This window comes from Podarcis gaigeae, assembly GCF_964106915.1.
Source record: "Podarcis gaigeae genome assembly, chromosome: Z".
NCBI lineage: Eukaryota > Metazoa > Chordata > Lepidosauria > Squamata > Lacertidae > Podarcis > Podarcis gaigeae.
In genome coordinates this window covers 627,279-652,077 of record NC_139691.1, presented here as the reverse complement: position 1 = coordinate 652,077, position 24,799 = coordinate 627,279, and the positions used below count along the sequence as shown (strand labels likewise).

General features: G+C 33.8%; 1 protein-coding gene across 1 annotated transcript in view; it reads right to left on the bottom strand.

Annotated features, from left to right (window-relative positions):
* Positions 1 to 591: 591 nt before the first annotated feature.
* Positions 592 to 24,799, bottom strand: part of DYNC2I2 (dynein 2 intermediate chain 2) — a gene marked incomplete at its 5' end in the record, with an annotated part of 41,738 nt that continues 17,530 nt past the window's right edge. The window contains 5 exons of the mRNA XM_083723191.1: positions 592 to 847; positions 2,899 to 3,793; positions 8,926 to 9,083; positions 16,985 to 17,223; positions 17,783 to 17,941. Of these exons, the coding sequence (XP_083579317.1) occupies positions 3,561 to 3,793; positions 8,926 to 9,083; positions 16,985 to 17,223; positions 17,783 to 17,941 (789 nt within the window). The 3' untranslated portion in view covers positions 592 to 847; positions 2,899 to 3,560. The remainder of the gene's footprint in view (positions 848 to 2,898; positions 3,794 to 8,925; positions 9,084 to 16,984; positions 17,224 to 17,782; positions 17,942 to 24,799) is intronic.

Genomic DNA, 24,799 nt, shown 5'->3' with positions numbered 1-24,799 from the left:
TGCGTTGAGTTGTTGCGTTGGGTTGAGTTGTGGGTTGAGTTGTTGAGTTGCGTTGGGTTGAGTTGTGGGTTGAGTTGTTGAGTTACGTTGGGTTGAGTTGTGCGTTGAGCTGTTGAGTTGCGTTGCGTTGAGTTGACTTGTGTTGAGTTGCGTTGACTTGGGTTGAGTTGTGTTGAGTTGCGTTGACTTGGGTTGTCGAGTTGTGTTGAGTTGGGTAGACTTGTGTTGACTTGTGTTGAGTTGCGCTGACCTCTGTTGAGTTGCGTTGACCTCTGTTGACTTGTGTTGAATTGCGTTGACTTGTGTTGAGTTCCATTGGGTTGCATTGAGTTGTGTTGCGTTTCGTTGAGCTGCGTTGAGTTGTGTTGACTTGTGTTGAGTTGTTGCGCTGCATTGAGCTGCGTTGTGTTGAGTTGCCTTGACTTGCCATGAGTTGTGTTGTGTTTCATTGAGTTGCGTTGACTTGTCTTGAGTTGCGTTGACTTGTGTTGAGTTGCATAGCACTGTGTTGAGTTGCCTTGACTTGCGTTGAGCTGCGTTGACTTGGGTTGAGTTGTGTTGAGTTGCCTTGACTTGCTTTGAGTTGCGTCGAGTTGTGTTGACTTGGGTTGAGTTGCGTTGTGTTGACTTGGGTTGAGTTGCGTTGACATCGTTGAGTTGTATTGACATGGGTTGAGTTGCGTTGAGTTGTGTTGACTCGGGTTGAACTGACTTGAGTTGCGTTGACTTGAGTTGAGTTGCGTTGACTTGTGTTGAGTTGCGTTGAGTTTAGTTGAGTTGCAGTGCATTGCGTTGAGTTGCGTTGTGTTGCATTGCACTGTGTTGAGTTGCCTTGACTTGCGTTGAGCTGCGTTGACTTGGGTTGAGTTGTGTTGATTTGTGTTGAGTAACATTGAGTTGGGTTGAGTTGCGTTGGATTGAGTTGAGGTGTGTTGCGCTGAGTTGTGTTGTGTTGTGAGTTGAGCTGTTGGGTTGGGTGTTGAATTGGGTTGAATTGCGTTGAGTTGCATTGAGTTATTGAGTTGTGTGTTGAGTTGCGTTGAGTTGTGTCACCCTTCCCACCCTCAATCAGTTGAGTTGTGTTGAGCTGTGTTGAGTTGTGTTGAGTTGCATTGACTTGCGTTGAGTTGCGTTGTTATTGAGTTGTGTGTTGAGCTGTGTTGAGTTGCATTGCGTTCTGTTGAGTTGTGTTGAGTTGCGTCCCCCATGAGTTGTTTTGACTTGAGTTGACTTGGGTTGAGTTGCGTTGAGTTATTGAGTTGTGTGTTGAGTTGCGTTGAGTTGTGTCACCCTTCCCACCCTCAATCAGTTGAGTTGTGTTGAGCTGTGTTGAGTTGTGTTGAGTTGCATTGCGTTCTGTTGAGTTGTGTTGAGTTGCGTCCCCCATGAGTTGTTTTGACTTGAGTTGACTTGGGTTGAGTTGCGTTGAGTTATTGAGTTGTGTGTTGAGTTGCGTTGAGTTGTGTCACCCTTCCCACCCTCAATCAGTTGAGTTGTGTTGAGCTGTGTTCAGTTGTGTTCAGTTGCATTGACTTGCGTTGAGTTGCGTTGTTATTGAGTTGTGTGTTGAGCTGTGTTGAGTTGTGTTGAGTTGCATTGTGTTCTGTTGAGTTGTGTTGAGTTGCGTCCCCCATGAGTTGCTTTGACTTGAGTTGACTTGGGTTGAGTTGCGTTGAGTTATTGAGTTGTGTGTTGAGTTGCGTTGAGTTGTGTCACCCTTCCCACCCTCAATCAGTTGAGTTGTGTTGAGCTGTGTTGAGTTGTGTTCAGTTGCATTGACTTGCGTTGAGTTGCGTTGTTATTGAGTTGTGTGTTGACCTGTGTTGAGTTGTGTTGACCAATGTTGCATTGCGTTGAGTTGTGTTGACTTGCCTTGACTTGTCTTGACCTGGGTTGAGTTGCATTGAGTTGTTGAGTTGCGTTGCATTCAGTTGAGTTGATTTGAGTTGTGTTGACTTGCCTTGTGTTGAGTTGCCTTGAGTTGTGTTGAGCTGCGTTACCTTGCGTTGTGTTGTGTTGAGCTGCGTTGACTTGTGTTGAGTTGTGTTGACTTGTCTTGAGTTCTGTTGACTTGTCTTGAGTTGCGTTGCGTTGACTTGACTTGCGTCGAGTTGTGTTGACTTTCCTTGCGTTGTGTTGAGTTGCCTTGAGTTGAGTTGACTTGCGTTGTGTTGAGTTGCATTGAGTTGCGTTGTGTTGACTTGCCTTGCCTTGAGTTGTGTTGTGCTGCATTGACTTGTGCTAAGTTGTGTTGACTTGTCTTGAGTTCCGTTGACTTGTCTTGAGTTGCGTTGCGTTGCGTTCTGTTGAGTTTTGTTGCATTGAGTTGTGTTGACTTGTGTTGCCTTACATTGAGTTGCCTTGCTTTGTGTTGCGTTGCGTTGTGTGTTGCATCAAGCTGTGTTGCGTTGTGTTGCGTTGTTGAGTTGTGTCACCCTTCCCACCCTCAATCGGTTGTGTTGAGTTGCGTTGACTTGAGTTGCATTGACTTGTGTTGACTTGCGTTGAGTTGTGTTACCCTTCCCACCCACAATCAGTTGAGTTGTGTTGAGTTGCATTGAGTTATTGGGCTGTGTGTTGAGTTGCGTTGACTTGTATTGAGTTGTCTTGACGGGTTGAGTTGCGTTGACTTGTGTGGAGTTGCGTTGACTTGTGTCACCCATCCCACCCTCAATCGGTTGAGTTGTGTTGAGTTGCGTTGACTTGTCTTGAGTTGCGTTGCGTTGACTTGTGTTGCATTGAGTTCCGTTGACTTGGGTTGGGTTGACTTGTGTTGACTTGTGTTGATTTGGATTGACTTGCGTTGACTTGTGTTGCGTTACATTGAGTTGTGTTGACTTGGGTTGACTTGCATTGAGTTGTGTTGACTTGCATTGAGTTGTGTTGACTTGGGTTGACTTGCATTGAGTTGTGTTGACTTGTGTTGACTTGTGTTGACTTGCATTGAGTTGTGTTGACTTCGGTTGACTTGCATTGAATTGTGTTGAGTTGCGTTGACTTGGGTTGACTTGCATTGAGTTGTGTTGACTTGGGTTGACTTGCATTGAGTTGTGTTGACTTGCATTGAGTTGTGTTGACTTGGGTTGACTTGCATTAAGTTGTGTTGACTTGTGTTGACTTGTGTTGACTTGCATTGACTTGTGTTGACTTGCATTGAGTTGTGTTGACTTGTGTTGACTTGGGTTGACTTGCATTGAGTTGTGTTGACTTGGGTTGAGTTGTGTTGTGTTGACTTGAATTGACTTGTGTTGACTTGCATTAAGTTGTGTTGACTTGAGTTGACTTGCATTGAGTTGTGTTGACTTGCATTGAGTTGTGTTGACTTGGGTTGACTTGCATTGAGTTGTGTTGACTTGACATGCATTGAGTTGTGTTGAGTTGGGTTGACTTTGGTTGAGCTGTGTTGTGTTGTGTTGACTTGAATTGACTTGTGTTGACTTGTCTTGAGTTGTGTTGACTTGCGTTGAGTTGTGTTGACTTGTCTTGAGTTGCGTTGTGTTGACATTTGTTGAGTTGTGTTGCCTTGCCTTGCGTTGTGTTGTTGTCGAATTGTGTCCCCCTCAATCGGTCACCTCATTGGCCAGCATCTCCAGCTGGCTCCTCTCCCTCCCTCCCTCCTCGCCGAATTCCCCGCCCAGCTGCCATATTTTAACCCCGCCCCCTCCGTCCCCGGCGGCCAATAGCTGAGCCCGCCTGGGGTTGAACTCCAGGCAGTAGGCGGGCTCTGGGCTTTGACGGACGGAGAGCGAGGGCTTCTGGGAGTTTTGGCCGAAGTCGAAGAGATGGATTTCCCCTGGAAAAAAACCAGAGAAATATTAAATAAATATTTCCATACATTTCAACTTAAATAAATGAATATATTAAATTAATTTAATATAATCATTAAATTTAAGTCTTTAATTGAATTGAAAACGGGGAAGAAAAATTAAATAAACATTAAATATTTTAATAAACTTAAAGAAAGAAATATTAAGTTAAATAAATACTTATTTTATTTTAATTGAATACAGGGAAGAAAAATTAAATAAACATTAAATATTTTAATAAACTTAAAGAAAGAAATATTAAGTTAAATAAATACTTATTTTATTTTAATTGAATACAGGGAAGAAAAATTAAATAAACATTAAATATTTTAATAAACTTAAAGAAATATTAAGTTAAATAAATACTTATTTTATTTTAATTGAATACAGAGAAGAAAAATTAAATAAACATTAAATATTTTAATAAACTTAAAGAAAGAAATATTAAGTTAAATAAATAATTTAATTTAATTTAATACAGGGAAAAAAAACTAAATAAACATTAAATATTTTAATAAACTTAAAGGAAGAAAAATTTTAATATGAAATATATTAAGTTAAATACTTAATTTAATTTAATTTAATACAGGGAAGAAAAACTAAATAAACATTAAATATTTTAATAAAGAAATATTTTAATATGAAATCTATTAAGTTAAATAAATACTTAATTTAATTTAATTTAATACAGGGAACAAAAATCACATAAACAAGAAATATTTTAATAAACTTAAAGGAAGAAATATTTTAATATGAAATATATTAAGTTAAATAAGTACTTAAATAAGAAGTTATTATTAGTAATAGTAATACTAGTGGCTGGGGAAGCCCAGGGAGGGTATAAATAATGTAGTAGTAGTAGTGCCTAGGGAATCCCAGGGATGGTATTAAGTACTACTACTACTACTACTAGTAGTAGTAGTAGTAGTGCCTGGGGAAGCCCAGGGAGGGCATAAATAATAAGGTAGTAGTAGCAGTAGTAGTGGCTTAGGAATCCCTGGCAGGGTATAAATAATAAGTTGTTAGTATTAGTAGTAGTAGTAGTGACTGTGGAAGCCCAGTGCGGGTATAAATAAGTTAGTAGTAGTAGTAAGTGGCTGGGGAAGCCCAGGCAGGGTATAAGTAATAAAGCAGTACTACTACTAGTAGTAGCAGCTGCTGCGGAAGCCCAAGCTGGGTATAAATAATAAGTTGGTAGTAGTAGTAGTAGTAATATTAATAGTAGTAGTGGCTGGGGAAGCCCAGGCAGGGTGGTAGTAGTAGTAGTCGTCGTAGAAATATTAATAGTACTAGTGCCTGGGGAAGCCCAGGGAGGGCATAAAAAGGTAGTAGTAGTAGTAGTAGTAGTGGCTTAGGAATCCCCGGCAGGGTATAAATAATAAGTTGTTAGTAGTAGTAGTAGTAGTGACTGTGGAAGCCCAGTGCAGGTATAAATAAGTTAGTAGTAGTAGTAAGTGGCTGGGGAAGCCCAGGCAGGATATAAGTAATAAAGCAGTACTACTACTAGTAGTAGCAGCTGCTGCGGAAGCCCAAGCTGGGTATAAATAATAAGTTGGTAGTAGTAGTAGTAGTAATATTAATAGTAGTAGTGGCTGGGGAAGCCCAGGGAGGGCATAAAAAGGTAGTAGTAGTAGTAGTAGTAGAAGTAGTAGTAGTGGCTTAGGAATCCCCGGCAGGGTATAAATAATAAGTTAGTAGTAGTAGTAAGTGGCTGGGGAAGCCCAGGCAGGGTATAAGTAATAAAGCAGTACTACTAGTAGTAGCAGATGCTGCGGAAGGGATGGTATTAAGTAGTAGTAGTAGTGCCTGAGGAAGCCCAGGGAGGGTATAAATAACAAGTTGTTGTTGTTAGTAGTAGTAGTAGTAGTACTAATATTAATAGTAGTAGTGGCTGGGGAAGCCCAGGCAGGGTGGTAGTAGTAGTAGTAGTCGTAGAAATATTAATAGTAGTAGTGCCTGGGGAAGCCCAGGGAGGGCATAAAAAGGTAGGAGTAGTAGTAGTAGTAGTAGTAGTGGCTTAGGAATCCCCGGCAGGGTATAAATAATAAGTTGTTAGTAGTAGTAGTAGTAGTAGTAGTGACTGTGGAAGCCCAGTGCGGGTATAAATAAGTTAGTAGTAGTAGTAAGTGGCTGGGGAAGCCCAGGCAGGATATAAGTAATAAAGCAGTACTACTACTAGTAGTAGCAGCTGCTGCGGAAGCCCAAGCTGGGTATAAATAATAAGTTGGTAGTAGTAGTAGTAGTAATATTAATAGTAGTAGTGGCTGGGGAAGCCCAGGGAGGGCATAAAAAGGTAGGAGTAGTAGTAGTAGTAGTAGTAGTGGCTTAGGAATCCCCGGCAGGGTATAAATAATAAGTTGTTAGTAGTAGTAGTAGTAGTAGTAGTGACTGTGGAAGCCCAGTGCGGGTATAAATAAGTTAGTAGTAGTAGTAAGTGGCTGGGGAAGCCCAGGCAGGGTATAAGTAATAAAGCAGTACTACTACTAGTAGTAGCAGCTGCTGCGGAAGCCCAAGCTGGGTATAAATAATAAGTTGGTAGTAGTAGTAGTAGTAGTAATATTAATAGTAGTAGTGGCTGGGAAAGCCCAGGCAGGGTGGTAGTAGTAGTAGTAGTCGTAGAAATATTAATAGTACTAGTGCCTGGGGAAGCCCAGGGAGGGCATAAAAAGGTAGTAGTAGTAGTAGTAGTAGTGGCTTAGGAATCCCCGGCAGGGTATAAATAATAAGTTGTTAGTAGTAGTAGTAGTAGTGACTGTGGAAGCCCAGTGCAGGTATAAATAAGTTAGTAGTAGTAGTAAGTGGCTGGGGAAGCCCAGGCAGGGTATAAGTAATAAAGCAGTACTACTACTAGTAGTAGCAGCTGCTGCGGAAGCCCAAGCTGGGTATAAATAATAAGTTGGTAGTAGTAGTAGTAGTAATATTAATAGTAGTAGTGGCTGGGGAAGCCCAGGCAGGGTGGCAGTAGTAGTAGTCATAGTAGTAGTAATATTAATAGTAGTAGTGGCTGGGGAAGCCCAGGCAGGGTGGCAGTAGTAGTAGTCATAGTAGTAGTAATATTAATAGTAGTAGTGGCTGGGGAAGCCCAGGCAGGGTGGCAGTAGTAGTAGTCATAGTAGTAGTAATATTAATAGTAGTAGTGGCTGGGGAAGCCCAGGCAGGGTGGCAGTAGTAGTAGTCATAGTAGTAGTAATATTAATAGTAGTAGTGGCTGGGGAAGCCCAGGCAGGGTAGTAGTAGTAGTAGTAGTAGTAATATTAATAGTAATAGTGGCTGGGGAAGCCCAGGCAGGGTAGTAGTAGTAGTAGTAGTAATATTAATAGTAATAGTGGCTGGGGAAGCCCAGGCAGGGTGGCAGTAGTAGTAGTAGTAGTAATATTAATAGTAGTAGTGGCTGGGGAAGCCCAGGCAGGGTAGTAGTAGTAGTAGTAGTAGTAATATTAATAGTAGTAGTGGCTGGGGAAGCCCAGGCAGGGTAGTAGTAGTAGTAGTAGTAATATTAATAGTAGTAGTGGCTGGGGAAGCCCAGGCAGGGTAGTAGTAGTATTAGTAGTAGTAGTAATATTAATAGTAATAGTGGCTGGGGAAGCCCAGGCAGGGTAGTAGTAGTAGTAGTAGTAGTAATATTAATAGTAGTAGTGGCTGGGGAAGCCCAGGCAGGGTAGTAGTAGTAGTAGTAGTAGTAGTAATATTAATAGTAGTAGTGGCTGGGGAAGCCCAGACAGGGTGGTAGTAGTAGTAGTCATAGTAGTAGTAATATTAATAGTAGTAGTGGCTGGGGAAGCCCAGGCAGGGTAGTAGTAGTAGTAGTAGTAATATTAATAGTAATAGTGGCTGGGGAAGCCCAGGCAGGGTAGTAGTAGTAGTAGTAGTAGTAGTAGTAGTAATATTAATAGTAATAGTGGCTGGGGAAGCCCAGGCAGGGTAGTAGTAGTAGTAGTAGTAGTAATATTAATAGTAGTAGTGGCTGGGGAAGCCCAGGCAGGGTAGTAGTAGTAGTAGTAGTAGTAATATTAATAGTAGTAGTGGCTGGGGAAGTCCAGGCAGGGTAGTAGTAGTAGTAGTAGTAGTAGTAATATTAATAGTAGTAGTGGCTGGGGAAGCCCAGGCAGGGTGGCAGTAGTAGTAGTCCTAGTAGTAGTAATATTAATAGTAATAGTGGCTGGGGAAGCCCAGGCAGGGTAGTAGTAGTAGTAGTAGTAGTAGTAATATTAATAGTAATAGTGGCTGGGGAAGCCCAGGCAGGGTAGTAGTAGTAGTAGTAGTAGTAGTAGTAGTAATATTAATAGTAGTAGTGGCTGGGGAAGCCCAGGCAGGGTGGCAGTAGTAGTAGTCATAGTAGTAGTAATATTAATAGTAGTAGTGGCTGGGGAAGCCCAGGCAGGGTAGTAGTAGTAGTAGTAGTAGTAGTAGTAGTAATATTAATAGTAATAGTGGCTGGGGAAGCCCAGGCAGGGTAGTAGTAGTAGTAGTAGTAGTAATATTAATAGTAATAGTGGCTGGGGAAGCCCAGGCAGGGTAGTAGTAGTAGTAGTAGTAGTAGTAATATTAATAGTAGTAGTGGCTGGGGAAGCCCAGGCAGGGTAGTAGTAGTAGTAGTAGTAGTAGTAATATTAATAGTAGTAGTGGCTGGGGAAGCCCAGGCAGGGTAGTAGTAGTAGTAGTCATAGTAGTAGTAATATTAATAGTAGTAGTGGCTGGGGAAGCCCAGGCAGGGTAGTAGTAGTAGTAGTAGTAGTAGTAATATTAATAGTAGTAGTGGCTGGGGAAGCCCAGGCAGGGTAGTAGTAGTAGTAGTAGTAGTAGTAGTAGTAATATTAATAGTAGTAGTGGCTGGGGAAGCCCAGGCAGGGTAGTAGTAGTAGTAGTCATAGTAGTAGTAATATTAATAGTAATAGTGGCTGGGGAAGCCCAGGCAGGGTAGTAGTAGTAGTAGTAGTAGTAATATTAATAGTAATAGTGGCTGGGGAAGCCCAGGCAGGGTAGTAGTAGTAGTAGTAGTAGTAATATTAATAGTAGTGGCTGGGGAAACCCAGGCAGGGTAGTAGTAGTAGTAGTAGTAGTAGTAGTAATATTAATAGTAATAGTGGCTGGGGAAGCCCAGGCAGGGTAGTAGTAGTACCTTCTCCGGTAGCAGCAGCGAAGACCAGGGGCCGCACGGGGGACCACCGGACCCCGAAAACATACTTCCTGGAGAGTTGCAGGGATACTAGGGGCTGGGCCTGGAGCATGGAGTAGAGGTGAACGTGGCCGTCGGTCCCTCCGCTCAGAAACAGGTTCCTCTCGGGAGGAAGAGTAATAAATAAAAGAGTAGTAAGTAGTAGTAGTAGTAGTAATAAGTAAAAGCTTTTATGAAAGTAATAGTGAGTAACAAGAAACGAGGAACAAAAATGGAATGAGTAGGAGAAAGGAACTAGTAACTTGTAGTATTAGTAAATAATACTTCCTCTCGGGAGGAAGAGTAAGAAATAAAAGAGGAGTAAGCAGTAAGAATGAAGTGGAAGCAGGGAGTGAGTAACGAGTAATAAGAAAAATGGAATTCGTAACAATAAAAGGAATTAGTAATTAGTAGTAGTAGTAAATATTAATTCCTCTCGGGAGGAAGAGTAATAAATAAAAGAGTAGCAAGTAGTAAGAATGAAGTGGAAGCAGGGAGTGAGTAACGAGTAATAAGAAAAATGGAATTCGTAACAATAAAAGGAATTAGTAATTAGTAGTAGTAGTAAATATTAATTCCTCTCGGGAGGAAGAGTAATAAATAAAAGAGTAGCAAGTAGTAAGAATGAAGTGGAAGCAGGGAGTAATAGTAAGTAACGAGGAATGAGTAATTAAAATGGAATTAGCAAAGAAATGAATTAGTAAGTGAAAGTAATAAGTAACAAGTAATAGTAACTTATGTGTTGTGTTTTTTTGTTTTGTTATTATTACTACTACATTTACCTATTACTTTTAAACTTAATTATGTATTAAGTTTAAAAGTAATAGATAAAGGTAGTAGTAATAATAACAAAACAAAAAGCACAAAACAACAATATAATAAATGTCTTCCAATAATAATAATAATAATAATAATAATAATAATAATAATAATAATAATAATAATTTCCTGTAGTAGTAGTAGTAGTAACGATGATAATGATAATATCATCTTCCTGTAGTAGTAGTAGTATTAGTAATAGCAACAACAACATCTTCCTGTAGTATTAGTATTAGTAACACCAGCCTCTTCCTATAGTAGTAGTATTAGTAATAGTAACAACAACAACATCTTCCTGTAGTATTAGTATTAGTAACATCATCCTCTTCCTCTAGTAGTAGTATTAGTAATAGTAACAACAACATCTTCCTGTAGCAGCAGCAGCAACAACAAAACAACAAAAACAACAACAATAATGTCTTCCTATAGTAGTAGTGGTAGTAACAGTAATAAGAATAAGAATAATATCTTCCTGTAGTAGTAGTAGCGGTAGTAAGAATAATAATAATATCTTCCTGTAGTAGTAGTAGTAGTAGTAGTAATAGAAATAGTAAGAACAACAACATCTTCCTGTAGTAGTAGCAGCAGTAGCAGTAATAAGAATAAGAATATCTTCCTATAGTAGTAGTAATAAGAATAAGAATAATATCTTCCTGCAGTAGTATTAGTAGTAGTGATGATGATGATGATGATGATAGTAATAGTAATAGTAATAACAACAATAATAGTAACATCTTCCTGTAGTATAATAACAACAATAATAGTAACAACAACATCTTCCTGTAGTAGCAGTAGCAGCAGCAGTAGCAGTAATAAGAATAACAAGAATAAGATCTTCTTGTAGTATATTAGTAATAGTAACAACAACAACAACAACAACAACAACTTCCTGTAGTAGTAGTAAGAATAATAAGAATAAGATCTTCCTGTAGTAGTAGTATTAGAAATAGAACAACATCTTCCTGTAGTAGTAGTAGCAGTAGTAGTAATAATAAGAATAAGAATAATATCTTCCTGTAGTAGTAGTAGTAGTAGTAGTAACAACAACAACGTCTTCCTGTAGTTGTAGTAGCAGCAGCAGCAATAAGAATAACAATAATAAGATCTTCCTGTAGTATATTAGTAATAGTAACAACATCAAAACAACAATATTTTCCAGTAGTAGTAGTAGTAGTAGTAATAATAAGAATAATAGTAATAATAATAATGACAACAACAACAACAACAACAACATAATAATAATAATAATGGTGATGATGACGACGACGACAACGTCTTCCTGTAGTAGTAGTAGTAGTAGCAGCAGCAATAAGAATAACAAGAATAAGAATATGATCTTCCTGTAGTATATTAGTAATAGCAACAACAACAAAACAACAATAATATCTTCCAGTAGTAGTAGTGGTAATAGTAGTAATAAGAATAAGAAGAATATCTTCCTGTAGTAGTAGTAGTAGTAAGAATAAGAATAAAAATAAGATCTTCCTGTAGTAGTAGTAGTAATAATAAGAATAAGAATAAAAATAATATCTTCCAGTAGTAGTAGTAGTAGTAGTAGTAGTAAGAATAAGGATAATATCTTCCTGTAGTAGTAGTAGTAGTAGTAGTAATAATAATAATAATAATAAGAATAAAAATATCTTCCAGTAGTAGTAGTAGTAGTAGTAGTAGTAGTAATAAGAATAAGGATAATATCTTCCTGTAGTAGTAGTAGTAGTAAGAATAAGAATAAGAATAAAAATAATATCTTCCTGTAGTAGTAGTAGTAATAATAATAATAATAAGAATAAAACTAAAATTAATATCTTCCAGTAGTAGTAGTAGTAGTAGTAGTAGTAGTAAGAATAAGAATATCTTCCAGTAGTAGTAGTATTAGTAGTAATAATAATAAAAAGAATATCTTCCTGTAGTAGTAGTAGTAGTAGTAGTAATACGAATAAGAATAATATCTTCCTGTAGTAGTAATAATAAGAATAAGAATAAGAATAAAAATAAAAATAATATATTCCTGTAGTAGTAGTAGTAGTAGTAGTAGTAGTAGTAAGAATAAGAATATCTTCCAGTAGTAGTAGTATTAGTAGTAATAATAATAAGAAGAATATCTTCCTGTAGTAGTAGTAGTAGTAGTAGTAAGAATAAGGATAATATCTTCCTGTAGTAGTAGTAGTAGTAGTAATAAGAAGAATAATAAGAATAAAAATATCTTCCAGTAGTAGTAGTAGTAATAAGAATAAGAAGAATAAAAATATCTTCCAGTAGTAGTAGTAGTAATAAGAATAAGAAGAATAAAAATATCTTCCAGTAGTAGTAGTAGTAATAAGAATAAAAATAATATCTTCCTGTAGTAGTAGTAGTAGTAGTAGTAATAAGAATAAGAATAAAAATAATAATAATATCTTCCTGTAGTAGTAGTAGTAGTAGTAGTAATAATAATAATAATAATAAGAATAAAAATATCTTCCAGTAGTAGTAGTAGTAGTAGTAGTAGTAATAAGAATAAGGATAATATCTTCCAGTAGTAGTAGTAGTAGTAGTAGTAGTAATAAGAATAAGGATAATATCTTCCTGTAGTAGTAGTAGTAGTAGTAGTAGTAATAAGAATAAGAATAAAAATAATAATAATATCTTCCTGTAGTAGTAGTAGTAGTAGTAATAATAATAATAATAATAAGAATAAAAATATCTTCCAGTAGTAGTAGTAGTAGTAGTAGTAGTAATAAGAATAAGGATAATATCTTCCAGTAGTAGTAGTAGTAGTAAGAATAAGAATAAGAATAAAAATAATATCTTCCTGTAGTAGTAGTAGTAATAATAATAAGAAGAAGAATAAAACTAAAATTAATATCTTCCAGTAGTAGTAGTAGTAGTAGTAGTAGTAGTAAGAATAAGAATATCTTCCAGTAGTAGTAGTATTAGTAGTAATAATAATAAAAAGAATATCTTCCTGTAGTAGTAGTAGTAGTAGTAGTAATACGAATAAGAATAATATCTTCCTGTAGTAGTAATAATAAGAATAAGAATAAGAATAAGAATAAAAATAATATATTCCTGTAGTAGTAGTAGTAGTAGTAGTAGTAGTAGTAAGAATAAGAATATCTTCCAGTAGTAGTAGTATTAGTAGTAATAATAATAAGAAGAATATCTTCCTGTAGTAGTAGTAGTAGTAGTAGTAAGAATAAGGATAATATCTTCCTGTAGTAGTAGTAGTAGTAGTAATAATAAGAATAAGAAGAATAAAAATATCTTCCAGTAGTAGTAGTAGTAATAAGAATAAGAAGAATAAAAATATCTTCCAGTAGTAGTAGTAGTAATAAGAATAAGAAGAATAAAAATATCTTCCAGTAGTAGTAGTAGTAATAAGAATAAAAATAATATCTTCCTGTAGTAGTAGTAGTAGTAGTAGTAATAAGAATAAGAATAAAAATAATAATAATATCTTCCTGTAGTAGTAGTAGTAGTAGTAGTAATAATAATAATAATAATAAGAATAAAAATATCTTCCAGTAGTAGTAGTAGTAGTAGTAGTAATAAGAATAAGGATAATATCTTCCTGTAGTAGTAGTAGTAGTAGTAGTAATAAGAATAAGAATAAAAATAATAATAATATCTTCCTGTAGTAGTAGTAGTAGTAGTAGTAATAATAATAATAATAATAAGAATAAAAATATCTTCCAGTAGTAGTAGTAGTAGTAGTAGTAGTAGTAATAAGAATAAGGATAATATCTTCCTGTAGTAGTAGTAGTAGTAAGAATAAGAATAAGAATAAAAATAATATCTTCCTGTAGTAGTAGTAGTAATAATAATAATAATAAGAATAAAACTAAAATTAATATCTTCCAGTAGTAGTAGTAGTAGTAGTAGTAGTAGTAAGAATAAGAATATCTTCCAGTAGTAGTAGTATTAGTAGTAATAATAATAAAAAGAATATCTTCCTGTAGTAGTAGTAGTAGTAGTAGTAGTAATACGAATAAGAATAATATCTTCCTGTAGTAGTAATAATAAGAATAAGAATAAGAATAAAAATAAAAATAATATATTCCTGTAGTAGTAGTAGTAGTAGTAGTAGTAGTAGTAGTAAGAATAAGAATATCTTCCAGTAGTAGTAGTATTAGTAGTAATAATAATAAGAAGAATATCTTCCTGTAGTAGTAGTAGTAGTAGTAGTAAGAATAAGGATAATATCTTCCTGTAGTAGTAGTAGTAGTAGTAATAATAAGAATAAGAAGAATAAAAATATCTTCCAGTAGTAGTAGTAGTAATAAGAATAAGAAGAATAAAAATATCTTCCAGTAGTAGTAGTAGTAATAAGAATAAAAATAATATCTTCCTGTAGTAGTAGTAGTAGTAGTAGTAGTAATAAGAATAAGAATAAAAATAATAATAATATCTTCCTGTAGTAGTAGTAATAAGAATAAGAATAAAAATAAAAATAATATCTTCCAGTAGTAGTAGTAATAATAATAAGAATAAGAATAAGAATAAGAATATAAATAATATCTTCCAGTAGTAGTAGTAGTAGTAGTAGTAGTAAGAATATCTTCCAGTAGTAGTAGTATTAGTAGTAATAATAATAATAAGAAGAAGAATATCTTCCTGTAGTAGTAGTAGTAATAATAAAAATAAAAATAAAAATAAAAATATCTTCCTGTAGTAGTAGTAGTAGTAGTAAGAATAAGAAGAATAAAAATATCTTCCAGTAGTAGTAGTAGTAGTAGTAGTAGTAGTAGTAGTAGTAAGAATAAGAATGATATCTTCCTGTAGTAGTAGTAGTAATAATAAAAATAAAAATAAAAATATCTTCCTGTAGTAGTAGTAATAATAAGAAGAATAAGAATAAGAATAAAAATAATATCTTCCAGTAGTAGTAGTAGTAGTAGTAAGAATAAGAATATCTTCCAGTATTAGTAGTATTAGTAGTAATAATAATAAGAAGAATATCTTCCTGTAGTAGTAGTAGTAATAATAATAATAATAAGAATAAAACTAAAATTAATATCTTCCAGTAGTAGTAGTAGTAGTAGTAGTAGTAGTAGTAAGAATAAGAATATCTTCCAGTAGTAGTAGTATTAGTAGTAATAATAATAAGAAGAATATCTTCCTGTAGTAGTAGTAGTAATAAGAATAAGAATAAGAATAAAAATAATATCTTCCTGTAGTAGCAGTAGTAATAATAATAATAAGAAGAAGAAGAAGAAGATCTTCCTGTAGTAGTAGTAGTAGTAGAAATAAGAATAAGAATAAAAATATCTTCCAGTAGTAGAATAAGAATAAAAATAATATTTTCCTGTAGTAGTAGTAATAAGAATGAGAATAAAAATAATATCTTCCTGTAGTAGTAGTAGTAATAATAAGAATAAGAATAAGAATATAAATAATATCTTCCAGTAGTAGTAGTAGTAGTAGTAAGAATAAGAATATCTTCCAGTAGTAGTAGTATTAGTAGTAATAATAATAATAAGAATAAGAATATCTTCCTGTAGTAGTAGTAGTAATAAGAATAAGAATAAAAATAAAAATAATATCTTCCTGTAGTAGTAGTAATAATAAGAAGAATAAAAATAATAAAAATAATATCTTCCTGTAGTAGCAGTAGTAATAATAATAATAATAATAAGAATAAGAATATCTTCCTGTAGTAGTAGTAGTAGTAGTAGTAGAAATAAGAATAAGAATAATATCTTCCTGTAGTAGTAGTAGTAGTAGTAATAAGAATAAGAAGAATAAAAATATCTTCCTGTAGTAGTAGTAGTAGTAGTAGTAAGAATAAGAATAATATCTTCCTGTAGTAGTAGTAATAAGAATAAGAATAAAAATAAAAATAATATCTTCCTGTAGTAGTAGTAATAAGAATAAGAATAAGAATAAAAATAATATCTTCCAGTAGTAGTAGTAGTAGTAGTAGAAATAAGAATAAGAATAAAAATATCTTCCAGTAGTAGAATAAGAATAAAAATAATATTTTCCTGTAGTAGTAGTAGTAGTAGTAGTAGTAATAATAATAAGAATAAGAATAAGATCTTCCTGTAGTAGTAGTAGTAGTAGTAGTATTAGTAATAAGAATAAGAAGAATAAAAATATCTTCCAGTAGTAGTAATAAGAATAAAAATAAAAATAATATCTACCTGTAGTAGTAGTAATAATAATAATAAAAAAAATAAAAATAAAAATAAAATCTTCCAGTAGTAGTAGTAGTAGTAGTAGTAGTAAGAATAAGAATATCTTCCAGTAGTATTAGTATTAGTAGTAATAATAATAATAAGAAGAAGAATATCTTCCTGTAGTAGTAGTAGTAGTAGTAGTAATAATAAGAATAAAAATAAAAATAATATCTTCCTGTAGTAGTAGTAGTAGTAGTAGTAATAATAAGAATAAAAATAAAAATAATATCTTCCTGTAGTAGTAGTAGTAGTAGTAGTAGTAATAATAAGAATAAAAATAAAAATAATATCTTCCTGTAGTAGTAGTAGTAGTAGTAGTAGTAGTAAGAATAAGAATATCTTCCAGTAGTAGTAGTATTAGTAGTAATAATAATAAAAATAATATCTTCCTGTAGTAGTAGTAGTAGTAGTAGTAGTAGTAATAAGAATAAGAATAATATTTTCCTGTAGTAGTAGTAATAAGAATAAGAATAAGAATAAGAATATAAATAATATCTTCCAGTAGTAGTAGTAGTAGTAGTAGTAGTAGTAAGAATAAGAATATCTTCCAGTAGTAGTAGTATTAGTAGTAATAATAAGAAGAATATCTTCCTGTAGTAGTAGTAGTAATAAGAATAAGAATAAAAATAAAAATAATATATTCCAGTAGTAGCAGTAGTAATAAGAAGAAGAAGAAGAAGAAGAAGAAGAAGAAGAAGAAGAAGAAGAATATCTTCCTGTAGTAGTAGTAGTAGTAGTAGAAATAAGAATAAGAATAAAAATATCTTCCAGTAGTAGAATAAGAATAAAAATAATATCTTCCTGTAGTAGTAGTAGTAATAGTAGTAGTAGTAGTAGTAATAATAATAAGAATAAGAATAAGATCTTCCTGTAGTAGTAGTAGCATAATAATAATAATAATAATAATAATAATAATGTCTTCCTGTAGTAATAATAAGAATATCTTTCTGTAGTAGTAATACTAATATCTTCCTGTACTATTACTACCTTCCAATAATAATAATAATAATAATAATAATAATAATAATAATAATAATAAACCTCACCTGTGGAACGGCGAGCAGCTGAGGGAGTAGACGGGCCCGCCGTGGGGCGCGAAAGCCATCTGGGCGGGGGCCTTGAGGGGCAGGCCGCCCCCCAAGTGGGGCGGCCCCACGGCGGGGGTCTCGGCCCCCGCCCAGCACTTGAGGAGGTCGCCTCCTTCGGTCCCGGCCACAAAGACCGTGGGGTCAAAGGGGGAGAAGGAGAGGGCCGTGACCCCCAGCGGGGCGTCCCCACGGCAAATCTGTGGGGCGGGAGGAGAAAAGGAGAGGGGTGTGAGTATCTGGGGGGCAGGAGGAGGAAAGGAGGGGTGTGTGAGTTGCCAAGGTGGAGCCCCCCCCCATAATGCTGTGGGGCAGGAGAGGAGAAAATGAGGGGGCTGGGAGTATCTGTGGGGCAGGAGGAGGAAATGAGGGGGCTGGGAGTATCTGTGGGGCAGGAGGAGGAATGAGGGGCTGGGAGTATCTGTGGGGCAGCAGGAGGAAAGGAGGGGGCTGGGAGTATCTGTGGGGCAGGAGGAGGAAAGGAAGGGTGTGTGAGTTGCCAAGGTGGAGCCCCCCCATAATGCTGTGGGGCAGGAGAGGAGAAAATGAGGGGGCTGGGAGTATCTGTGGGGCAGGAGGAGGAAAGGAGGGGGCTGGGAGTATCTGTGGGGCAGGAGGAAAGGAGGGGGCGTGAGTACCCAAGGGGGCGCCCACCTAATGCTATGGGGCAGGAGGAGGAACCCCCAACCCTCAACCCCTGACCCCCAACCCCGACCCCCAACCCGACCCCTGACCCCCAACCCCGACCCCCCAGCTGACCTTCTTGGGCCTGGCCCCCCGGGGGATCTGCTGCAGGGCCAAGGCGAAGCCGGCCATGGGTTCGAGGAGCCCATCTTTCCCCTCCTGCCAGAGGAGGATCTTGCCGTCCGTCGAGGCGCTGAGGAGGCGGGGCTGCTTGTCGCCCGGGAGCCAGGTCACCTGACGGGGGGAAAGGGGAGTAGTAGTAATACTACTACTAATACTACTACTAATACTATTACTACTACTATTACTACTACTAATACTATTACTACTACTAATACTACTACTAATACTACCTTCCTGTAATCATCATTATCATCATCGGCGTCATCATCTCTCTGTAATAATGTTAATACTAATTACACTGATAATACTGACACTACTACTATCTTCCAATAACATAATTGTAGTAGTAGTAGCAGCAACAGTAGTAGTAATAATAATAATAATAGTATAATAATAATTATAATAATAATTATAATAATAGTAGTAGTAGTATAATAATACAAAAGGGCGGGCGGCCATCTTTGATTTTCCCGTAGTAGTAGTAGTATAATAATAATAATAATAATAATAATAATAATAATAATAATAATACAAAAGGGCGGGCGGCCATCTTTGATTTTCCCGTAGTAGTATAATAATAATAATAATAATAATAATAATACAAAAGGGCGGGCGGCCATCTTTGATTTTCCCGTAGTAGTAGTATAATAATAATAATAATAATAATAATAATAATACAAAAGGGCGGGCGGCCATCTTTGATTTTCCCGTAGTAGTAGTAGTATAATAATAATAATAATAATAATAATAATAATAATAATACAAAAGGGCGGGCGGCCATCTTTGATTTTCCCGTAGTAGTAGTAGTAGTATAATAATAATAATAATAATAATAATAATAATAATAATACCAAAGGGCGGGCGGCCATCTTTGATTTTCCCGTAGTAGTATAATAATAATAATAATGATAATAATAATAATAATAATAATAATACCAAAGGGCGGGCGGCCATCTTTGATTTTCCCGTAGTAGTAGTAGTAGTAGTAGTAGTATAATAATAATAATAATAATAATACAAAAGGGCGGGCGGCCATCTTTGATTTTCCCGTAGTAGTATAATAATAATAATAATAATAATAATAATAATAATAATAATACAAAAGGGCGGGCGGCCATCTTTGATTTTCCCGTAGTAGTATAATAATAATAATAATAATAATAATAATAATAATACAAAAGGGCGGGCGGCCATCTTTGATTTTCCCGTAGTAGTATAATAATAATAATAATAATAATAATAATAATACAATAGGGCAGGCGGCCATGTTTGATTTTCCCGTAGTAGTAGTAGTATAATAATAATAATAATAATAATAATAATAATAATAATAATACAAAAGGGCGGGCGGCCATCTTTGATTTTCCCGTAGTAGTAGTATAATAATAATAATAATAATAATAATAATAATAATACAAAAGGGCGGGCGGCCATCTTTGATTTTCCCGTAGTAGTAGTAGTATAATAATAATAATAATAATAATAATAATAATAATAATACAAAAGGGCAGGCGGCCATCTTTGATTTTCCCGTAGTAGTAGTATAATAATAATAATAATAATAATAATAATAATAATAATAATACAAAAGGGCGGGCGGCCATCTTTGATTTTCCCGTAGTAGTATAATAATAATAATAATAATAATAATACAAAAGGGCGGGCGGCCATCTTTGATTTTCCCGTAGTAGTAGTAGTATAATAATAATGATAATAATAATAATAATAATAATAATAATAATACAAAAGGGCGGGCGGCCATCTTTGATTTTCCCGTAGTAGTAGTAGTATAATAATAATAATAATAATAATAATAATAATAATAATACAAAAGGGCGGGCGGCCATCTTTGATTTTCCCGTAGTAGTAGTATAATAATAATAATAATAATAATAATAATAATACAAAAGGGCGGGCGGCCATCTTTGATTTTCCCGTAGTAGTATAATAATAATAATAATAATAATAATAATAATAATAATAATAATACAAAAGGGCGGGCGGCCATCTTTGATTTTCCCGTAGTAGTAGTATAATAATAATAATAATAATAATAATAATAATAATAATACAAAAGGGCGGGCGGCCATCTTTGATTTTCCCGTAGTAGTATAATAATAATAATAATAATAATAATAATAATACAAAAGGGCGGGCGGCCATCTTTGATTTTCCCGTAGTAGTAGTATAATAATAATAATAATAATAATAATAATAATAATAATAATAATACAAAAGGGCGGGCGGCCATCTTTGATTTTCCCGTAGTAGTAGTAGTATAATAATAATAATAATAATAATAATAATAATAATAATACAAAAGGGCGGGCGGCCATCTTTGATTTTCCCGTAGTAGTAGTAGTAGTATAATAATAATAATAATAATAATAATAATAATAATAATACCAAAGGGCGGGCGGCCATCTTTGATTTTCCCGTAGTAGTATAATAATAATAATGATAATAATAATAATAATAATAATAATACAAAAGGGCGGGCGGCCATCTTTGATTTTCCCGTAGTAGTAGTAGTAGTAGTAGTAGTATAATAATAATAATAATAATAATACAAAAGGGCGGGCGGCCATCTTTGATTTTCCCGTAGTAGTAGTATAATAATAATAATAATAATAATAATAATAATAATAATAATACAAAAGGGCGGGCGGCCATCTTTGATTTTCCCGTAGTATAATAATAATAATAATAATAATAATAATAATAATAATAATACAAAAGGGCGGGCGGCCATCTTTGATTTTCCCGTAGTAGTATAATAATAATAATAATAATAATAATAATAATAATACAAAAGGGCAGGCGGCCATCTTTGATTTTCCCGTAGTAGTAGTAGTAGTATAATAATAATAATAATAATAATAATAATACAAAAGGGCGGGCGGCCATCTTTGATTTTCCCGTAGTAGTAGTAGTATAATAATAATAATAATAATAATAATAATAATAATAATACAAAAGGGCGGGCGGCCATCTTTGATTTTCCCGTAGTAGTAGTAGTATAATAATAATAATAATAATAATAATAATAATAATACAAAAGGGCAGGCGGCCATCTTTGATTTTCCCGTAGTAGTAGTATAATAATAATAATAATAATAATAATAATAATAATAATACAAAAGGGCGGGCGGCCATCTTTGATTTTCCCGTAGTAGTATAATAATAATAATAATAATAATAATAATACAAAAGGGCGGGCGGCCATCTTTGATTTTCCCGTAGTAGTAGTAGTATAATAATAATGATAATAATAATAATAATAATAATAATAATACAAAAGGGCGGGCGGCCATCTTTGATTTTCCCGTAGTAGTAGTAGTATAATAATAATAATAATAATAATAATAATAATAATAATAATACAAAAGGGCGGGCGGCCATCTTTGATTTTCCCGTAGTAGTAGTATAATAATAATAATAATAATAATAATAATAATACAAAAGGGCGGGCGGCCATCTTTGATTTTCCCGTAGTAGTATAATAATAATAATAATAATAATAATAATAATAATAATAATAATAATACAAAAGGGCGGGCGGCCATCTTTGATTTTCCCGTAGTAGTAGTATAATAATAATAATAATAATAATAATAATAATAATAATACAAAAGGGCGGGCGGCCATCTTTGATTTTCCCGTAGTAGTATAATAATAATAATAATAATAATAATAATAATAATAATAATAATAATACAAAAGGGCGGGCGGCCATCTTTGATTTTCCCGTAGTAGTAGTATAATAATAATAATAATAATAATAATAATAATAATAATAATACAAAAGGGCGGGCGGCCATCTTTGATTTTCCCGTAGTAGTAGTAGTATAATAATAATAATAATAATAATAATAATAATAATAATAATAATAATAATACAAAAGGGCGGGCGGCCATCTTTGATTTTCCCGTAGTAGTAGTAGTAGTATAATAATAATAATAATAATAATAATAATAATAATAATACCAAAGGGCGGGCGGCCATCTTTGATTTTCCCGTAGTAGTATAATAATAATAATGATAATAATAATAATAATAATAATAATACAAAAGGGCGGGCGGCCATCTTTGATTTTCCCGTAGTAGTAGTAGTAGTAGTAGTAGTATAATAATAATAATAATAATAATACAAAAGGGCGGGCGGCCATCTTTGATTTTCCCGTAGTAGTAGTATAATAATAATAATAATAATAATAATAATAATAATAATAATAATAATACAAAAGGGCGGGCGGCCATCTTTGATTTTCCCGTAGTAGTATAATAATAATAATAATAATAATAATAATAATAATAATACAAAAGGGCGGGCGGCCATCTTTGATTTTCCCGTAGTAGTATAATAATAATAATAATAATAATAATAATAATAATACAAAAGGGCAGGCGGCCATCTTTGATTTTCCCGTAGTAGTAGTAGTAGTATAATAATAATAATAATAATAATAATAATAATACAAAAGGGCGGGCGGCCATCTTTGATTTTCCCGTAGTAGTAGTAGTATAATAATAATAATAATAATAATAATAATAATAATAATACAAAAGGGCGGGCGGCCATCTTTGATTTTCCCGTAGTAGTAGTATAATAATAATAATAATAATAATAATAATAATAATAATAATACAAAAGGGCAGGCGGCCATCTTTGATTTTCCCGTAGTAGTAGTATAATAATAATAATAATAATAATAATAATAATAATAATAATACAAAAGGGCGGGCGGCCATCTTTGATTTTCCCGTAGTAGTATAATAATAATAATAATAATAATAATAATAATACAAAAGGGCGGGCGGCCATCTTTGATTTTCCCGTAGTAGTATAATAATAATAATAATAATAATAATAATAATAATAATAATAATAATAATACAAAAGGGTGGGCGGCCATCTTTGATTTTCCCGTAGTAGTAGTAGTAGTATAATAATAATAATAATAATAATAATAATAATAATACAAAAGGGCGGGCGGCCATCTCTGATTTTCCCGTAGTAGTATAATAATAATAATAATAATAATAATAATAATAATAATAATAATAATACAAAAGGGCGGGCGGCCATCTTTGATTTTCCCGTAGTAGTAGTATAATAATAATAATAATAATAATAATAATAATAATAATACCAAAGGGCGGGCGGCCATCTTTGATTTTCCCGTAGTATAATAATAATAATAATAATAATAATAATAATAATAATACAAAAGGGCGGGCGGCCATCTTTGATTTTCCCGTAGTAGTAGTAGTATAATAATAATAATAATAATAATAATAATAATAATAATACAAAAGGGCGGGCGGCCATCTTTGATTTTCCCGTAGTAGTAGTAGTATAATAATAATAATAATAATAATACAAAAGGGCGGGCGGCCATCTTTGATTTTCCCGTTCAAAAAATCAACATCCAAATCACCCGAATCAAAAATCAAAATTAAAGCTAGCATTAAAAGCAAAAGCAAATCCAATTCACATAATAAATTAAAGTGAAAAATAACTTACAATTAAAATGAAAAATAAAGTTGAAATCGAAATCAAATCAAATCAAAATCAAATCGAAATTTTAAAATTGAAATTAAAATAAATAAACCTTCTCCTTTTTTTTCTCCATGAGAAGAGAATATAAAATAAAATGAAATGAAATGAAAACAACGATCAGCCCGGGAGCCAGATCACCTGACGGGGGGAAAGGACGGGCGGCCATCTTTGATTTCCCGTTCAAAATCAAAAATCAAAATCCACATAATCAAAATCAGAAATCAAAATCCAATTAAAACTAAACCAGAAAATGAAACTACAATTAAACCCCAAAAATTAAACTAAAATTAAAAAAACAATTCCACAAAAATTGAAGGAAAAAATTACATGAAAATGGAACGAAAAGATGAAACGAAAATGGAACTAAAAAATGAAACGAAAATGGAACTAAAAAGTTAAAAGAAAATTCAATGAAAAAATGAAAGGAAAATGGAACTAAAAAAGAAAATTAAGCTAAAAAATGAAACGAAAATGGAACTAGAAAATTAAACTAAAAAGTTCAACTAAAATTAAACGGAAAAATTAAACGAAAATTAAACTAAAAAGTTAAACGAAAATTAAACGGAAAAATTAAACGAAAATGGAACTAACAAATTAAACTAAAAAGTTCAACGGAAATTAAACGGAAAAATTAAACGAAAATTAAACTAAAAAGTTAAACGAAAATTAAACGGAAAAATTAAACGAAAATGGAACTAACAAATTAAACTAAAAAGTTCAACGGAAATTAAACGGAAAAATTAAACGAAAATTAAACTAAAAAGTTAAACGAAAATTAAACGGAAATGGAACTAACAAATTAAACTAAAAAGTTAAACGGAAATTAAACGGAAAAATTAAACGAAAATTAAACGAAACAGTTAAACGGAAATTAAACTGAGAAAAATTAAACTAAAAGGAATTAATCAGTTATTAAAATAAATCAAGCTTCTCGTCCCAGAAAGTTGCACATCCTTCACCGTATCACATGACAGGAAGTCAGAAAGGGGCACTTCCTATGCTGAGTCACATGACAGGAAGTCAGAAAGGGGCACTTCCTATGCTGAGTCACATGACAGGAAGTCAGAAAGGGGCACTTCCTATGCTGAGTCACATGACAGGAAGTCAGAAAGGGGCACTTCCTATGCTGAGTCACATGACAGGAAGTCAGAAAGGGGCACTTCCTATGCTGAGTCACATGACAGGAAGTCAGAAAGGGGCACTTCCTATGCTGAGTCACATGACAGGAAGTCAGAAAGGGGCACTTCCTATGCTGAGTCACATGACAGGAAGTCAGAAAGGGGCACTTCCTATGCTGAGTCACATGACAGGAAGTCAGAAAGGGGCACTTCCTATGCTGAGTCACATGACAGGAAGTCAGAAAGGGGCACTTCCTATGCTGAGTCACATGACAGGAAGTCAGAAA